At 47.0% G+C, this 19,238-nt stretch overlaps 1 protein-coding gene across 7 annotated transcripts in view; it reads right to left on the reverse strand.

Moving 5' to 3' along the window:
* ESCO2 (establishment of sister chromatid cohesion N-acetyltransferase 2) overlaps positions 1 to 19,238 on the reverse strand; it is a 31,593-nt gene that overhangs the window by 12,265 nt on the left and 90 nt on the right. For 3 of the 7 annotated variants that reach the window (XM_019493214.2, XM_019493213.2, XM_019493212.2), the window contains exons 2-4: positions 10,547 to 10,615; positions 7,940 to 8,912; positions 1,465 to 1,564 (exon numbers count right to left, since the gene is read on the reverse strand). In XM_019493214.2, the coding sequence (XP_019348759.1) occupies positions 1,465 to 1,564; positions 7,940 to 8,912; positions 10,547 to 10,615 (1,142 nt within the window). The other 4 variants (XM_019493215.1, XM_019493217.1, XM_019493218.2 and 1 more) reach the window with 4 other exon arrangements.

A 19,238-nucleotide genomic window follows, 5' to 3' on the forward strand; every position in this document is an offset into this window, starting at 1 on the left:
CAGCTAGTTCACATAACAGGATAGTCCCCACTGAGACCCAAGTTAATACAATCCAATCCGTGGGTAAGGGTAAAGTCACATGTTACACTTTGACCACACTAGGTAAGTGGTGGTCAAGCGAGAATGTGCCATCAGCACTTCTAACTGGTTAATACCATTTCTTGCCTGCACGGCTCTGACTTGCCACTAAAGGACTGGCAAGTAGGAGCAGGGCTAGGAGCCAGGACACCTGGGCTCTCTCCCTGCTCTGGGAGGGGGGTGGTGGTAAGGAAGAGGAGCTGGGAGTAGTGCATCGCGGGATGCTGAAGGATTGCAAATTGCTTGTTTCATTTCTGTGAAATAGACTAAAGTTATATGAATTCAAGCTGGGTAGCATGGCTCGGAGTTAACACTTGCCTTAAGTGGCATCACTTTGAGATGCTCTACACGAGACGCTTCAAGTGCAGTAGACTACTGTGCATTAATGTGGTGGGCAAAACCCATAATAATGTACTAATATATAGTAGATTTAATCTACTAATGGACACAAAAAGACCATTTGTTTGCACTAATACACAGTAGCACTAATTACAGTGCATTAAGTTAGTACTTGTCATTACAGGTGCTAAACTTAGTGTGCCATAATTATAGCACGTTAATGAACACGTAGACATGCCCAGAGAGCACATAGCACAAGTTAACAAACTTGAACATGTGGACACTTATGTTTTAAGGTAAGTTATGGTCTAAGTCAGGAGTGTAAAATAATTTTGGTTCGAGGGCCACTTAATCAGTTTTGGTGTCTTTTCAAGGTCTCTGTTTCCGTATCCCCCTTTCCCTCCCTCCCTGGAGCTGTAGCACATCCCAATCCCCATCCTGTAGCATGCCTTGATCCTCTCTCTGTCTTCCTCCCCAGAGATGGAGCATGCCCTGATCCTCTCCCTCTCCAGAGCTGTAGCACACCCCAATCCCAGTCCCCACCCAGAACCTGCCAGCCCCAATCTCAGCTTACGCTACCACCTGCCCAACATGGCAGAAACAGCCCCGGGAGGGCACCAGCGTCAGCTGTGGATGTGCCTGGCAGGTTTTGGGTGGGGACTGGGACATCTACCTGGGTCCACAGCTAACGCTGCTGAGCCAGCACAGGGTGGAAGCTGTCCCATCCACCACCACTTAGCACCTGAAGCTGGAGCTGCCGGCCACCCATGGGCTAGATCCCGTCAGTTGATGGCCACCTGCCAGTGGGCTGATTCCAGCCCGTGGGCTATATTTTGCCCACCCCTGGTCTAAGTCTAACATGTGATTTCACCCTTATTTATTGTTCTGAAATTTTATGTTCAAGTTAGGTTTTAAAGGTTTTTTTGGTTTAAGGACAGCTATTCTGGGGGGAGAGGGGGGTCTCTTTCTTGGATTTCTGAGTTGTTGAACTTGAAACAGAAATCATGCTTAGGTACTTTAAATTAACACAACTCCATCTTTACTTACCCTTCTTATTCTCACTTGGAGACTGACTTGAAGGAATAATTTCGTCATCATCATCATCATCTAACTCACAGGTTATAGAAGAGCCAATTTCATTTGAGTCCTGTAATCAAGACAAAGATTCATAAAGCTTCATTTTCAGCTTGCTAGCTACAGAATCGCACCAAGCTCAAGAACCTCACATGACACAGAGAATGCAACGTCATCCTCTTTCCTTTCCAGTACAGAAATGCTACTGGTAAAGGCTAAAGATTCTACAATATAATGCTCAGGTGAAGATAGAATATCAGCACGTAATGTCCCTGCAAGCAGAACAGGTAGTCTCATGGGCAACACTGGGGAAGCCACATCCGGAGCACTGTGTTCAGTTCTGGGCCGCCCACTACAGAAGGGATGTGGGCAAATTGGAAAGGGTCCAGCGGAGGGCAACAAAAGTGTTTCAGGGGCTGAGGCACGTGACTTGTGAGAGGCTGAGGGAACTGGGCTGATTTAGTCTGAAGAAAAGAGAAGACTGAGGGGGTATTTAATAGTAGCCTTCAACTCCCTGCAAGGGGGTTGCAAAGAGGATGGAGCTGCTCAGTGGGGGCAAATGACAGGACAAGAAATACTGGGATCAAGTGGAAAAAAGGGAAGTTAAGGTTGGATATTAGGAAAAACTTTCACTAGGAGGGTGGTGAAGCACTGGGACAGGCTCCCCAAGATGTGGTGGAGTCTCCATCTTTGGAGGTGTTGAAAACCCGGGTAGATAATGCCTTGACTGGGATGATGTAGTTGGGGCTGGTCTGGTTTTGAGCAGGGGTTAGATGAGATGTGACCTCCTGAGGTTCTTTCCAACCTCATTTTCTATGATTCTAACACCTCAAGATTATAACTTGCAAAAAAATGGAGCAGCCTATCAAGGCCCTTCTTGCTTTTAACCAATTGTCAATATGTCTCTTCCTTGGCCACACTTGTCTAACTCTTCAGCAGTCACGAAAGCAGCTCCAAAATGTCACAATAAATAATTTTATAGCAAGACATCATGACTATGGTTTCCTGGTTCACGAAGTGTATAACTACATACACTTGATCCACTTTCCTATTTTTCCATGTTTTGCAAATCCCAGGACTTTTGTTACAGTATTTTGTGCTTTTTCTTCATCTCTATATTGGTTATACTCCGTTCCATCCTTTGTTTATAATTATGAAATTGCAAAGGTTTAGGGAACTTCCTGCAAAGACTCGGGTAGTGTGCCAAATTGATTTCTGCTTAAGCTTCTGCCCAACTCCCCGTTTCCCTTGTATGTGAAAACAAATGAATCCTTTCTTCCCCATCACCAAAGTCTTAATTCTCTGGAAAGTCACCAACTACAACAATTAGCTCAAACAGGAGCAATTTGAAACTAGATCAAGGCACAAGGCTGGCCTCTACCGATTGCAAAAAAATCACAATTCATTTTCATATGCCCAATGCTACAATTACCTTTTGAGAAACGTCGTTTGTCAACATAAAAACCTACGCTCAGGCAGAGCCAGCTGCTTTGAAGTTACATTTTTTTACTGCATGTGTGAGATTGTCACACAAGCCAACATTTTTATTTTATTAATACTATATTGTAAAACCAAGCTGGCAATCAAGTCAGGAATGTGCTGGATATAGTAATACAGCACAAGTGAACAAAAAGGCAATAAATAGCTCTTTACTGAACCAACACAGGAATATAAAACACATTAGTCCAATGAAAACTATTACCCACCTTGTTCCCTGTTTCCTCTGAAAGGCCCATACAGCTATTAAAGTATTCCAACATGCCTACATTTTAGATGCCAGAGCATGGCAGCCAAAATATGGCATCAAATGTAATGAAATAGTTTGAAAACCTGTTTTGAATTTGACATTTTATTGCTGCACTCATTGTGTAGCCACCCTCACCTCTGGCATCTACATGCTGGATAAGAACCCTGGGCTCATATCCAAACCTAAACAAATCTCTAGCAAACCATAAAAATAAAAGCAAGACCTGGCAGGGACTTAATTGTTCAGGGCTGAGCTTTGGGGCGATTTTTAAACGTAAGCATTGGAGTGCTATTGAACTTCCATTGTATGAGGTCCAAATGCATGCCCAAAGCAAGTCAGACCTATTTACTTCTAGACCTAGAAGCTGACACTGTCACAACACCTTGCGATTCAACGCCTTGGTAGTTGAGTACCCAGCTGGAGACATCTTAAAAGTGACCTAGCTGGTAAGTGCTCAGTCCTTCCTGGAAAGCAACCCCCTTTCAAGGATCTCAAACCACGCAGCCACAGGGTGAGGTACCCTAACTACACTTTTCAAAGGTTGGATCAAAATATTTTGTTACATTTGATTAATAATCCTTATAATCACTGCAACCTCCTCCTGTCTTGTCTTCCCAACATGCATGTTGTTTCACTTGTCCAGGGGTCATAGAATCATAGAAAATGAGGGTTGAAGGGAGCTCAGGAGGTCACATCTAGTCCAACCCCTGCTCCAAGCGGGACCAACCCCAACTAGATAACCCCAGCTGAGGCTTCGTCTAGCCAGGTCTTAAAAACCTCCAAGGATGGAGAGTCTACCACCTCTCTGAGGAACCTGTTTCAGTGCTTTACTAAACACTGGAACAGGTTCTGCAGGGACTGAAGAAGTGCGGAAGTTATAAATGCTGTGAAGGTCAGAAACAAGCTAAACAAACAAAGAGTACATTAAAAGGGTGTTTCAGAAAGTCATGGTAATTTTAAAATAAAACCATTTTAAACACAATGATAATTTAGTGGACCACATCCACAGAGCCCTAAACGATGGGCGTGTTTGACAGTGCTCCCATCAGTGTTCCCCGTTGCTGTGCAGTTTCCCACTCATTGCACATAAAATGGTTTCAAAATTGCCATAACTCTCCAAAACACCCTTGGTCCTTTCAATCCAAAATTCTTTTTGCTAGTACCTGCACCTCTGCTAGGTAATACATGCTTTGCAGAAATGAATGCTCAGTAAAGATTCAACATTGAGCTTCATTTGAGGTAGAGGCAGGAAAAGAATACCCAAAGTACAAATTTGAGATCCTCCAGAAGTCATCTAGGGAAGGCCACACTTATTTTTAAAAACCTTACAAATATCAGGAAAACTATCTCTGTTTTTAAAAGTGTTAACTTCTATAAACCCAAAGGCTGCATCCACACAAGTGTGGATGTTTGATTCCCTGGGGACAACTACCAGTAGGACACCTTGTGCCACTGCTAGTTGTCCCCATGGAATGCCTGCGCCACGCACTTCATGCGGCAGGTTATCCCAGGTGGCGTAGGGGATCCTTTCCTAGGATCCTGGGCGCCTCCAGGGGCTGAAGCAGCAGTGATCCTGTTCCTCGGAGCCTGGCCAGCAGCTGGAGTGCGGCTCCAGCTCGTCAAGCTCTGGTTTTGAGCAATGTATGTTGCCCCCACATGCACCACTCCATTTTTTTGACCCCCAGATATCCAGGGATCAATCCCCCCCACCCACCCCTTGCTGCTACCTTGCAGCACAGAGAACAGCTGAATGTTTCATAGTAGGTTGGGTCAGAAGGGACCTGAGCAGATCATCAAGTCCAACCCCCTGCCATGGCAGCAAAGAGTACTGGGGTCAAATGACCCCAGCAAGGTGTTCGTCTAACCTCCTCTTAAAGACCCCAGGGTTGGAGCCAGCACCACTTCGCTTGGAAGTTGGTTCCAGATCCTAGCCGCCCTGACAGCGAAGTCGCGCCTCCTGATGTCTAGTCTGAATCTACCCCCTGCCAGCTTGTGACTGTTATTTCTAGTCACTCCTGGTAGTGCTCGGGGGAACAGGGACTCCCCCAATGCCTGCTGGTCCCCTCTGACTAGTTAGTAAATGGCCACTAGATCCCCCCTCAGCCTTCTCTTGTGGAGGCTGAACAGGTTCAGGTCCTGTCGCCTCTCCTTGTAGGGCCTGCCCTGCTGCCCCCTGACCATGCGGGTGTCCCTCCTCTGGACCCTCTCCATGCTGACCACATCCCTCCTGAAGTGCGACGCCCAGAACTGGACGAAGTACTCCACCTGCGCCCTGACCAGTGTCGCATAGAGGGGGAGGATCACCTCCCTGGACCTGCTCGAGATGCATCTGTGGGTGCACAACAAGGTGTGGTTGGCCTTCCTGACCGCGTCCCCACACTGTCGGCCCACGTTCATTGTGGCATCAATGATGACTCCAAGATCCTTTTCTGCCTCTGCACTGACGAGAAGGGAGTTCCCCAGCCTGTAGGTGTGCTGCTGGTTCTTCCTCCCCAGGTGCAGCACCTTGAACTTGTTAGTGTTGAAACCCATCCTGTTCTCATCCGCCCACCCCTGGAACCTGTCCAGGTCTGATTGCAGCCTGTCCCTGCCTTCTAGAGTGCCCACTTCCCCCCACATCTTCATGTCGCCTGCAAATTTGAACAGGGTGCTTTTTACCCCCTCATCCAAGTCACTGATGAAGATGTTGAACAGTGCAGGCCCGAGGACCAAGCCCTTCATAGTTTCATAGCAGTTAGGGGTCAGAAGGGACCTAAATAGATCATCTAGTCTGACCCCCTGCCACTGGCCGGAGCACATGCTGGGATCACACAACCCCAGACAGGTGTTCATCCAACCTCTTTTTGAATTTACCCAAGGTAGGAGCGAGGACCACTTCCTTAGGAAGTTGGTTCCAGATCCTAGCCACCCTAACAGTGAAATAGTGCCTCCTACTCTCTAACCTGAACCTAATCTCCAGCAGCTTCTGGCCATTGTTCCTCATCACCCCAGGAGCTGCTGGGGGGAATAGGGCCCTTCCTATTTGCTGCTAATCTCCCCTAACGAGTTTGTAGGCAGCCACCAAATCCCCCCTCAGCCTCCATTTGCTGAGACTGAACAGGTTCAGGTCCCTCAGCCTCTCCTCGTAGGGCCTGCCCTGTTGCCCTCCAACCAAGCGGGTGGCCTCCTCTGAACCCCCTCAAGGCAGGCCACATCCTTCTTAAAGTGCAGTGCACAGGACTGGATGCAGTACTCCAATTGAGGCCGGACCAAAGTCGCGTAGAGGGGGAGTATCACCTCTCTGAACCGGCTTGAGATGCATCTTTAGATGCACGACCAGGTGCAGTTGGCTTTGCTGGCTGTGGTCTGGCATTGGCAGCTCATATTCTTCTTGAAGTAAATAATGACTCCAAGATCCCTTTCCGCCTCTGTGCTCTCAAGGGGGAACTTCCCAGCTTGTATGTGTGCTGGGGGACCCCACTGCTCACATCCCTCCAAGTCGAAAATGACCTGTCCACCAGCACTCTCTGGGTGCGGCCCTCCAGCCAACTAGCGACCCACTTGACTGTGTAAGTGTCAACGCCACAGTCTCCTAGTTTTTTAATGAGAATGGGGTGAGAGACAGTGTCGAAGGCCTTCCTGAAGTCCAGAAAGACTACGTCCACTGCTACTCCTGCGTCTAAGGATTTTGTGACCTGGTCGTAGAAGGCCACCAGGTTGGTCTGGCAGGACCTGCCTCTAATGAACCCATGTTGGTTGCCTCTAAGTATGATCTCCCCTGCTGGCCCCTCGCGGACATGCGCCAGGATAATTCTCTCAAAAAGCTTACCCAGGATCGAGGTAAGACTGACTGGCCTATAGTTTCCTGGGTCCTCCTTCCTCCCTTTTTGGAAAATGGGAACCACATTGGCCCTTTTCCAGTCCTCTGGCACCACGCCAGAGCACAATGAGTGCTCGTAAAGCCGTGCCAGGGGTCCTGCAATGACCTCTGCTAATTCCCTCAGCACCCTGGGGTGCAGATCGCCAGGACCTGCTGATTTAAATACGTCCAGTCCCTCCAGAAGTTCCCTGACTAGATCCTCACTGACCCTAGGCCTGGGTGCGCCTCCCCTGGAACCTACGGAGGGTCCCGGGAGGAGGGGGGGGGACCCGGTCCCTGCTCAGAAAAATGGAGGGAAAGAAATTGTTAAACAGGTTAGTGTTGCTGTCTGGTGTGACGACCAGATTTCCTAGCGTGTCCTGCAGAGGCCCCACATTATGTGTGGTATGTGGTACTGCAGATATGTCTGCAGTGCTGCACACTGCGTGGCCACGACCAAAAAGGGTAAAAATCCAGCTTTACATAGCATCTTTTCTAGCAAGTTTTCCTCTCAGCTAACCTATACTGAATTATTCATTGTGACGTAGCAGTTGTGACACAGAGAACAAAACAAAAAGAACATTTTCTCACCCAAATCAGCACAGCCCAAACCTATATTTCAAGGATTTGTTTCAATGCTGCCCTGCCCTGCGACATCAAAACTTCACTGAACAAGATCTCTCCAATTAATGTCTGAAGTCCCAGAAGTGGATCTGTAAAGGATCTGTCTTTGATAAAGTTCTCAAATATGCTTTGGTGAGGCACCACATGGTTCCCTGTACCTAAATATGCATTACTGCATCCCTGCCGAACAAGGCCAGCAAACATCCTTGTCACTAGGACGCGTCTGTGTGTGTACTTACCACGTCCCCTGGAGTCAGGGGCTTTGAGGAACCAGATGGACTGGCAAGGGTGCAGTTGATTTTCTGCAGAGGTGCTTCTACTTCACAGACAGCGTCCTTTTGGCTTATACTCGTCACTCCTTCCTGATCATCCTTCTGGAGCCCAGATGCATGTTTCGATTCCTTGCTGGCCTCATCAATTTTGTTTTCATCAGTTGAGCAAACCTTTGCATTTGCCAACAACCCGGCCTGATCATCCTCTGCAGCAGATCTGGAGAGAGGCTGAAGAGATCTGGGGGCTGAAGGAAGCTTTTTAGGACCAGAGTGGGATTTCCTCCCAGTGGAAAAGAATGCAGCTCCCATCTGGAGTTTCAACATCGGTTTTACTTTCATGCTTAACACTCTGAACGGATCCTCTGTTTTCTTTTCCACAAGGCCATTAGTACTCTTCTTTTCCACCTCAGATTTCACAGGGACTGTATCCAGCTTGGCTTTCTTAGAGGTCTTTGCTACAGCCTTGGGGTGCCTGGATGCTTTTGAGCTTGTATTCCTAACCCGCTTCACATTTACCTGTACTTTCTCCGTCTTGTTGGCAGTGGGGAGATTTCCATCATTGTTTCTTTGACTGAAAGGCCGAATTTCTTTCACCAGCTTTCTCTCCAGTGGAGTGAGGTACCATTTTTCTTTGCTGTAGAAGGATGCAGCAGGCAAAACAGACTTGTACGTGGAACCAGATTTGGGGGACACTTTACTTGGGAACTCCCAACATGCTGCCTTTGGGACACTGGCTGTCTGAAGCGGGGAATTCTCCAAGTCCCTTGATGATGATGATTTCAGGGGCAAAGTCTGGTTTTCTTTATCCTCATCCCTGGATGTACGGGGATTTTTTTTCTGAGAAGCAAAACTATGATCCGTAGATGACTTTGCTGGCGACAAGCCCTCACCGAAGTCCCTCATCAGTTTTTTCACTGGAGCCATGAGAGCCAAGAGTGCACTATGAAAAATAAATCAAATTAAGTTAAATGTTTCTCTGTCTTACATATTGGAGAATTCTTCTATCAATCATGGTTCTTCAATTCTTTCAAAAATAGTTTCCTCTTTTGGGAAATACCTACACAAACTATTTTGGTTCTTTGATTAAATCTCACTCCAAGCCTCTCAACAACACAGAGCTATCTGCTACCTTCTGTCGATGTAGTTCCCATAAACTGTACTGAGAGTTACCCATATGAACAAACGACAATATAGAGTTTAGCATTTTTCTCCTTACATTTTTTTGTCTCCACGCAAACTAGAATTTTCTTTTACTGCCTAAGTTTCTTAGAGCACAAAGCAACATAACTGCCATTGCATATCCTTGTTCATCATTAGCACCATGCATCTTGTCAGAAGATTTCCAGGAATAACACTTAATATTCCCTTTCGTTGATCAGGAGTAAATAGTATTTACAAGTTTGCTGATTTTAGTTGTTTGCTGTTTTTCTTACTTCGGAAATGAACACAAACTTTCCAATATTTTTGTATGACAGTGTTGGACACAGTTTCCCTCTGCTTCCTCAAGACATCCACACAGCAGTGAGTTACAAATATGCAGGAAGTCTGCCATCCCCAGCTACTTTCAAACTCATTTTTTCAATGGTCAATGTCTCTTGTATTAAAAGACAATGAAAATGGTTGGGAGGCTGGAGCACATGACATGAGGAGAGGGTGAGGGAACTGGGCTGACTGAGTCTGCAGAAGAGAAGACCGAGGGGGATTGAATAGCAGCCTTCACCTCCCTGCAGGGGGGGCTGCAAAGAGGATGGAGCTGGGCTGCTCTCAGTGGGGGCAGATGATGAACAAGGAGCAATGGGCTCAAGCTGCAGCAAGAAAAGTTTAGGTCCAATATTTGGAAAACCTCTCACGAGGAGGGTAGTAAAGCACTGGAACAGGCTCCCCAGAGAGGTGGTAAGATCATCATCCTTGGAGGTGTTGAAGCCCTGGCTAGACAAAGCCTTGGCTGGGATGATGTAGCTGGGGCTGAAAAAAGAATTATAGGCAAAAAAACCCTCTGGATATCAGGCTCTTAAAAAAATGATTTCTGGGTTCCCCCTCTCCTCAGTTTCTAAGCTCTTGCTTAAAACCAATGTTTATGTTATTGGCTCTCTTTAGAACTGCAACCGCCTCTCCATGTTTGTAACTGCCACGTAAAAAAGTTACCACTATACACAAGCCACTTGCAAGCAAAATAAAGTATTCCTTCAATCTGTAATTAACCCATAAACTTGGATCAACAGAATATTGGGTGACTAATTTTCTATCCTAATTTGTAGGTTTACATTATATTACAAATGTAGCAGGATTTACAGCTTGAGGTTCTCTTTATCCTTTAAATAAAAGCTGTCAAGCTGTTCAGTACACTATAAAGCATTACACATTAATGAAGAATGAAAAACCACTGAATTTATTGCTTCTCATAAACACCCTACTACTTTTTTCCACTATATCGTAAAAGTATTAAGGAGAGATTTAAAAGATTTGTTATATCCAAAGTACATCAAGTGAAGCAATAAATATTCAGTTTTCTACTGTGAAAAACAGGAAGGATGAAATGCGTCTGTGGAAAGGAGTTGTCAATAGCTAACGCACCCATCAGGTGTGGTAGAACTACGATTCCTTTTCCTTGGAGTAACAGCCGCCATCTCCTTGCCAGAGCACCTGGAAGTTAAACAAAAAAAACAAAAAAACCCTAAATAAATATAATTGCATTGAAAAAAAATATTGCATAATGCTCCATCTCTAAATCAGCTTTAAAATTTGAAATATCTTAAAGGACGTGCATGCTTTATGTAAAATATTAAAGAAAGTCATTGTCCACTGGATATATATGTTTGGGGGTTTCTTGAGAAGTTTAAATATTTATTTAAAAATAAAATGAAAGAGAAAAAAATCACTGTCCCAAACCCTCATTTGTGAAACTCCTCTCTCTCAAATATCATATTTCATTCCTGGAAAATGCCTCTTCCTAGGTAGGGACTATACATAAGAAACTTCAAGTAGAAAAAGATTTAAGGAATTTTTTCGGAGGACGTAAGGAAAATTAACGTACTCCCCCTCTCATCCCTTTTCAAGGTGAATTACCATGTCAAATTAGGAATTATAATTGGATTCGATTATTAAATGCTATTTCTAACGCTTCAAGCTCAAACGCGTCAGTGCTGCTCTAATTTGGCATTTTACACCAAGCTTATGTGTTGCAACCACGTATTTTAAAACCTTTTAGGTGATTTATCGATTTTGGTAGTATGAGGCTGTGACAAGTGGAGGAGAGGACTCAGGATTAGATAAGGAATATGGACAGAAAGCAGATAACGCATGTGGGAGCTGCTATCTTTGCAGCATACAGGAGAGAAGCCCATGTTAGATGTAGTCGTAATGACAGCAGCAGAGGACAGGAAGGAATCTCTACCATTCTTCACATATCAGACAATCCCTTTCATAACCTAATCAAGCTCATTTTAAAGCTGGCTGGGTTTTCTGCCCCCCCACACTTCCATGTGGGAAGCTGTCCCAGAACATCACACTGTTCTTATGTTTAGAAGTCCTCTCGATTTCCAGACTAAATTTGTATATGGGCACTCTATGTCCATTAGTTTGTGTGCCACCTTCTTGGCATTTACCAATCAGATGTATTTACCAAATTTTCTCAGTCTTGTTAGACTTGAGGCACCCCTGGATAGGCTCGAGACCCACCAGCTCTTCATTTTCACTCTTATTTTGCCGACAGAAAAATAAGAGAGTGGGGTTCTTTTCTATAGCAAAGAACTCAGAAAGACCACAGGCGTGGATTTCTATTTGAAATCTCTGGGCTTATCTGGTGAAGCACGTTTATAAAACTGACAGTGTTTGCGTTATATGGCAACCCATGGTATCACTGAAAGGATCTCAAAGCCTCCAGACTGAGAATCACTGATGTACAGGCAGCAACTATATCCCCTTACAAAAAGCCTAATAAACCAAGCTTTTTTATTCTCCTCCGTATTAAAAGTGTCCAGCTCATTCTAGTAATCCTCCTGTGCACCTGTTCCAGCTGGACTCACCTTGCTCGATACAGACCTTTCCATAGAAAGATGCCCGTCACTGAACAAATGAACTGCTCTCCCAGATCCAAACAGTATTATGGCCATTATGGTGTTCCCCCAAAGGCCAGTACAAGAAGTTTCAAAGCAAGAGTTACATAAAGCAACGCTTTATTTAAGTACTGAATAATCTGCCAGAAGGGGGAGTTTCTTCCTAACCTGTCTGGATTATTGGTTCGGTTATGCTTTGAAGTATAAAGGTTTATAACCTACATTAAAGTTATTGTTATCTTAGTTAATAGGGTGGCAGATATTTGAAGTATCCATGTGAACAGTCAGCCTTGGCTGCATCTTCTAAGATCTTTGCGGCAGAGCTGTCCTGCAACCACAAGTTCAACGCTTACTGTGGAAATTAGTATTTCCTTTGATCAATCTCTATGTATTGCTTTGCAATGCCATTGCATCCCTCTTGTGATGACAGAAAATAGGCTTGGAAGAAACCTTGAGAGGGCACTTATGCCATCGCCCTGTCCCACGGCAGGATCAGCTAAATGCAAATCAGGTTACGGTAGTAGTTTTTGATCCTGTAGCCCCCAGTGACAACTGCAGAGAGATCCTTATGGTATTCAGAACTGGAAGCAGCATGGGGACTTTGAGTGGGACAACAGAGCACAATACCGCCTTCCCTGCCCCAGCTCTGCAGATGCTACCTCCTGAACCAGAAGCAGGACAGACACATTAGCACTGGCACCATGTGCAGGCTAATTAAGTGGCAGCAATGCATTAAGGCAGAGATGTTAATAAACTCGCTTCCTGTCTTGGGTTGGATCTGGACTGTGGAGCTTCTTCTGGACTGGATCCAGCCCAGGAGATGGGGCGGCTCTGGCAGCGGCAGGAATGCCAGCAGCAGCTCCGGCTCCTGCCCAATGCATGCAGCAGCTCCAGCTTCCATTGCATGCCATGTGCTGGGACCACTGCCACTGTCATGTGGAGCACACGGCAACTTTGGCCTGGGGCACGTGGCAGCCGAGGAGCTGGGGGTAGCGACCGGGGCTGCATCAGCCCAAACTCATCCTCCTGCTGCGGCCTGCCAGGTGCGCTGGGGCTCACGGGCCCAGGTCCTGCAGCAGGCCACTCAGACCAGCCTAGGCAAACCCACCATCCAAACTCTTAGCAAAACAACTCCATTACCCCGGCATCGTCCTCGGCCCTGCCGCAGGGAAAGCAGGGCAGCCGCCAGCATCCTGCTCCTAGAAATGGGTGTTAATATTTACACTGCAGAGGCCATGCCCCTGCTACAGAGGAAGGGAAAACTCCCCAGTCCGTACCAGTCTGACGGTGGGGGGGGGATTCCTTCCTGACCCCAGTTGTGACCCCTTTACCTTCCCCGCGCCATTACTGTATCCTGTCACACGCGGCGCACCGCTCCCCTGAACCAGCCCCCCAAGCTGGTGCACGCGCACGGGCCGGGGGCAGACGAAGCCCTCGGCTGGTTTCCTGCTCCGCAGCGCAGCAGTGTCGTAGGACCCGGCAGGCCACAGGCCCAGCCACGGCCTAATAAAACAACAGCAGTAATCAATTAATCAGTCACATTAATTCATTGCTTAAATCGATGCCGCCAGGTGATTGCTTAAGCAATCGCATTAATTGCTTAATCCATACCAGCGATGTATCGCGTAACCACATTCACTGCTGAATTGATTGATGGATAGCATTTATTAATTGCTTAACCCCCTAGGGAACCACATTAATTGCTTAATTGGTCATAAGCATTCATTAATTGCTTAACCCCTAGGGATCACTTAACCTTACATTAATTGCTTAATTAATACCAGTCATTAATTGCTTAACCCCTATGATCCAGGGATCACTTAACCACCTTGCTTAATTAATGCCAGTCATTAATTGCTTAACCCCTATGATCCAGGGATCACTTAACCACGTTGCTTAATTAATGCCAGTCATTAATTGCTTAACCCCCTACAATCCAGGGATCACTTAACCACATTAATTGCTTAATTAATGCCAGTCATTAATCGCTTAACCCCTACGATCCAGGGATCACTTAACCACGTTGCTTAATTAATGCCAGTCATTAATTGCTTAACCCCTATGATCCAGGGATCACTTAACCACCTTGCTTAATTAATGCCAGTCATTAATTGCTTAACCCCCTACAATCCAGGGATCACTTAACCACATTAATTGCTTAATTAATGCCAGTCATTAATCGCTTAACCCCTATGATCCGGGGATCACTTAACCACATTAATTGCTTAATTAATACCAGTCATTAATTGCTTAACCCCTAGGATCCAGGGATCACTTAACCACATTAATTGCTTAATTAATGCCAGTCATGAATCGCTTAACCCCTGTGATCCAGAGATCACTTAACCACATTAACTGCTTCATTCATCAATTAATACCAGTCATTAATTACTTGATCCATATGATCCAGGCATCACTTAATCGCATTAATTCATCGCTTAATCGATAATGTAGTCACATCAGTTGTGACACTGATCCCACCCACTGATGGCATAATGGCATTCATTAAGGTGATCAAGGGATCGGTTAAGGGATCGGGTAAGGGATCGAGAGGGTGATTAATCATCACTTTTCGATCCCCTTAATCACCTTCATTAATTGCTTAATCGATCCCGCAAATACGGAGCCGATCCCAGCACCTTCATTAACTCGCTTAATTGACGCGTTCGTTAATTACTTCTATTAAGCGATTAATTACTTCGCCTCCTCATTAACTGCGAGCACCCCTCCTCTCCCCCGGCCGTGATCACCTCACCGCGGTGCCGCCGCCAACCGCCGCCGCTTCGAATCCGCGCGCGCTGTCACTGCCCGCGCCGCCCGCCCCTCGGCCCCGCCTCCCCCATTGGACAGTCCTGCCATCACTCCAGCTCCCTCCCCAAGCATTGGCTCAGTTGCCGCCTGAAGGCCCGCCCCTTTCGCGCGAAAAGCGGCGCTCCGCCCCCCTACCTCGCAGCCAATCCGAGCCATGCCGGACAAGGAGACTGCCACTCCCAGCCTGCATTGCGAGTGAGGGGGCCGGTAATCGAGGCGGCCGCAAGGCTTGCCGGGAGCTGTAGTTCTAAGAGAGCCCACTGGGGACAGAAGTGTGGCGGCTGGGCTTGGGAGGCTTGCTGGCCTCTGTGGTCCAGGCTGAGCTGCTTCCAAAGCAAGTGGGGGGTGGATTGGAAAGGGCTCAGGGATCAACTCAGGACAGGGCATGAGAGTAAAGATCCCAGGGCCCAGGAGGAGAACCCTCTCAGCCCCACAACCCAGTCCAGGGAGGGGTAAAAGGAAGCAATGGACCTGCACCCCACACTTGCAGAGCTCAAGCTTCCACGTGGATGCAAGCTCCAGTTCCTCCAGGGCCCAAAGACAGGCAACAAAGAGGGTTCGGGTTAAGAAGTCCGAGGAGGGCTTGGAAAATAAGTCCTAGGAGAAGAGAAAAGTGCTGAAGAGGGGCCGTGAGAGCAGCCTGCAAATACCTGAAGGGCTGCCAAAAAGAAGTGCGAGACCCCTTTTCTCTTCTGCTGCAGAGAGACCAACAGCATCAAGTTGCAGCCAAATACGTTTAGGTTGGATCTGCACCATCAGAGCAGGGAGGTGTCGAGCTGTTCAGGAAAACAGCCGCTGGGTGGGGACGATGGAAGTGCAGTGATATCTGTGCTCTAATATGAGGACGTCCCTGACTTCTGGGCTTTGCTGGTCACCTTCTCCCTTCCTGCCTGCTCCATGTGTCAGCGGGGTTTAAACCTCCCCCAAAGGCACTGGATGCTGTCTGCAGCCGGGGAAGAGGGACTGGGCTGTGCCAATGCTCCTGCTGAGACCAAAGCTGGTTAAAGCATCTTGCCCCTCTGCTCAGGGTCAGACTGATGCCATATTTGGGGTCAGGAAGGAATTTTACCCCCCTGGGATTGGTGCTGTTTTGGGGAGGGGGGGGCACTCCACCTATAATCTCTTGAGCATTAACGACATTTCATAGAAGCAGGACGTTGGCTGCCATGGTTCCCTTGCTTTACCCGTGACAGGTTGGTGTGTTAGGTCTGTGTTGTCAGGGTTGATGGCAGTCTTATGTAGAATTTAGATTGTGGTTTGTCTGGTTAGGGATCATCCTGCCTCAAGAAGGGAGTTGGACTAGATGCGACTTCTGGAGGTCCCTTTCAGCCCTACTTTTTCTATGATTCTGTATGTGTCTTATTCTATTCAGGTGTTGGGAGACGCAACTACAACAGAGGCAAGATCGTGAGCTCAGTGAATAGCTGGCTTATGTCCCAGGCAGGCTGCAGAACCAGCGTAGAATAAAGGCTGGTCCAGCAGGGCTCCACAGATGGTTCTGTCTGCTTCCCATCTGTTTATCAGGGCAGCAGGTGAAGGCAAAGGTTTAGATGGTGTAGCGGTGTTCACAAGGCATGATTTAGACATAGTCGTCGTTGGCAAACCCTCAATTCAAGGATGGTCTCTATCATGGCTCACTGATGGGCAGATCAGCTGGCTGGCAGGGGCCAAACTGGGTGGTGCACCCCCCCCCCCAGTTCAACCCTGCCCTGCAGGGGTTTCGCAGGGTAAAGGCTCAGTGATGAGCTGTGGAAGACACATAGCTAGCTTGAGTTAAGCAAATGAAGCAGGGGACTAGGTGTTTCTCACCTCCTTGGGCACCTGCATGCACCAAACTAGCACCACAGGGATCATTCAGTCCCTTGGATCAAATTCCAGGAAACCTCTGACTCTGGAAGACACCTCTAGCACACCAAGGAGCTGCAACCACCTGTGCAATGTGAAGCAGGCAGCACTTCTGCTTCAGCAGTGATAATGGATGTCATTGCTGGAATGAGCTTCTAGGTCCTGGTAAAAGCTCAACATCTCAGCTCTAGCAGAAGAGACTTGGACACAGCTTAAAGAGCTGCCAGTTGTATTGGATGCGGTGATATATATCAGCCAGCACCATGCTGGAAAACGAGTATTTTAAAGGAACGTGCAGGGGTGGAGATGGAAAGGCTAGACCTGGCTGTGACAGCCATGCAAACAGAGCCCAAGAAGAAAACTCAAAGCAGGCTGTAAAAGGGGTAGGAAAAGGAAAAACAACAAATGAAGACAGCTTCAAGTATCCACATTTAAAGCAGTTAAAATAACACTGGCTGAGCCATCAGTTCCTGGGCTTTTAGCTAAGATCAAGCAAGACTGGGGGCATCTGAACCCTGAGGCCTCCGGGTCTGGGGCTTGCGCAAAGGATACCTGTTTGGATGTGGGGAGTATCCAAAGCCCCGGACCAACAAGTCTGGGAGGGAGCATACTTGCCCAGTGGCAAAGCCACACAGATTTGACTATTGAGCTCTGCTCAGTTGAATTTTGGAACTTGACTATTGGGCTTTGCCCAACTAAATTTTGACTGATTTGGAAAAGATAAGAAATAATTGGTTGCCAGCAGAAATGACCTAGCTAGCTTCACCCAGGCTGCAATGTTTTCCTGCTTTCCCAGGCTAAACTGGGGAGGAAAGGAGGCCTAGGAACCCCTCAACCTTAGAAAACAGTGTTGGGTGAACTAGAGTCAGAGGCTGCAAGTAGGGTGAGCTACTTTACCAGAGATAAATTAGCCGGTTTGACAGGAATTCTCCAAGGCATAAGAAATATTTTGTGCAGCCAAGCCCCGCCCTAGATGGCTGTATTTATTAGACCCATCAGTGAACCCTTGTAGAGATTATCCTCAAATCCAGGGATTGAATCACCACCTCTCAGTGGTCCCATTGACAACATCCTTAAGTGAATGGGCTTCATTTGCAAATGAAAAGTATATCCAGCCTCCCCCCAACAAAATTGGGAGACACAGAGACAGATGGGGCAGGAAATAATTACTGCCTTGGAGTGGGAAAGAGGCGGGCAATCTGAAGCTTGTATGGGACTGAGCTGGGGAGGTATAAAGTGTAATTCTAATAGGGCTCATCTATTTTAGACTACTTTAATTAGTAACTATGCTTCATTGACCCTGCATCATCAGATTCATCACAGGACCTTTTAAGAGGTGAGAGGCTCCCAGAGTTTTCCATCTATCGACTCCTCTGTGAAATCCTATAAAATATGAACTTTCATTTCTACCCAGGAGAACTTTTACAATTTTTGCTCTTGATGCCTGAAATGCAAAAAAACTTGTTGGTCTAATAAAAGATACCATCTCTGCTAGACCCTGATGCAGTTGCTTATCTATAAACTGCAAGGTAACCAGGGCTAGTCCTTCTTAATCTAGTCAGCCAGCCTTGCCCTTCACTGTGTATGTAGCTCTGAATGATTGTTTTATTCCACAAGAATGCCAGATCTTGTTTTCCCTCATTTCTGACTACAGAAAAACAGCAGGTTCATTGCCAAATATTCAGAGAGACCACCCCAAGGTGGAATGTGTTTGAGAAAGGGAGATAACAGGCTCTGACAGGCTCACAAAAGCTCGTACTATTGTGTGACTTAATTACTCTGTATAGGGTGCAAATCTTCAGGATGTGTTTAATGCTGGGAATTCCTATTTGAAGTCCGTGGGCTAAATTTGCGACTCGTGCGTCACCCTTGGATCTCAGATCCCCCTGGTTGAGCATCACTGCTCCAAGCACGCACAAAGCGACAGTGAAACAGAAACCCCCATCAGTGCCTGCCTACCATCCCCATGCAAATTTGTTACAATGAGATGTAGATTATTGGATTAGAAATATAATGACATAAAACAAGCTTTGTCATTATTTTACAGCCCTATATTACCAGGATCTTTAAATGCTTTCCCAAACAAATGCAAAAAAAACCCAGCCTGCATTAGAAACTGCTGCACCAATTCACCCTAATGTGCCAAGCAAGCTCCCCGGGAAGCAAGCCCTCACGCACGCGCACTACACACCACGAGTATTCCACCAGGCCACACTGAGCGAGTTCCACCCAGCCGCCATACAACCTCCACGCATGCGCACTACACACGGAGCTAGTTCCACCCGGCCGCCTAACAACCTCCACGCATGCGCACTACACACACAGAGCGAATAGTCCCAGTGGGCCACCATACAACCTGCACGCACGCGCAGAGCACAAGGCCGGTATAAAAAAAGAACTGCCCGGACTTCCCGTTGCGCATGCGCAAAGTGGAAAAACCTAGAGGCGCTTCTCTGTGTTTGCCTTACCTGTGTGAATACACCGGAGAGCTAACAGGACGCATGCGCTGACGGCGGCTCGCGCATGCGCTCCGCACGCTTCCGGGCCGCTTCCCC

This window comes from Alligator mississippiensis, chromosome 1, assembly GCF_030867095.1.
Source record: "Alligator mississippiensis isolate rAllMis1 chromosome 1, rAllMis1, whole genome shotgun sequence".
Taxonomy (NCBI): domain Eukaryota; kingdom Metazoa; phylum Chordata; order Crocodylia; family Alligatoridae; genus Alligator; species Alligator mississippiensis.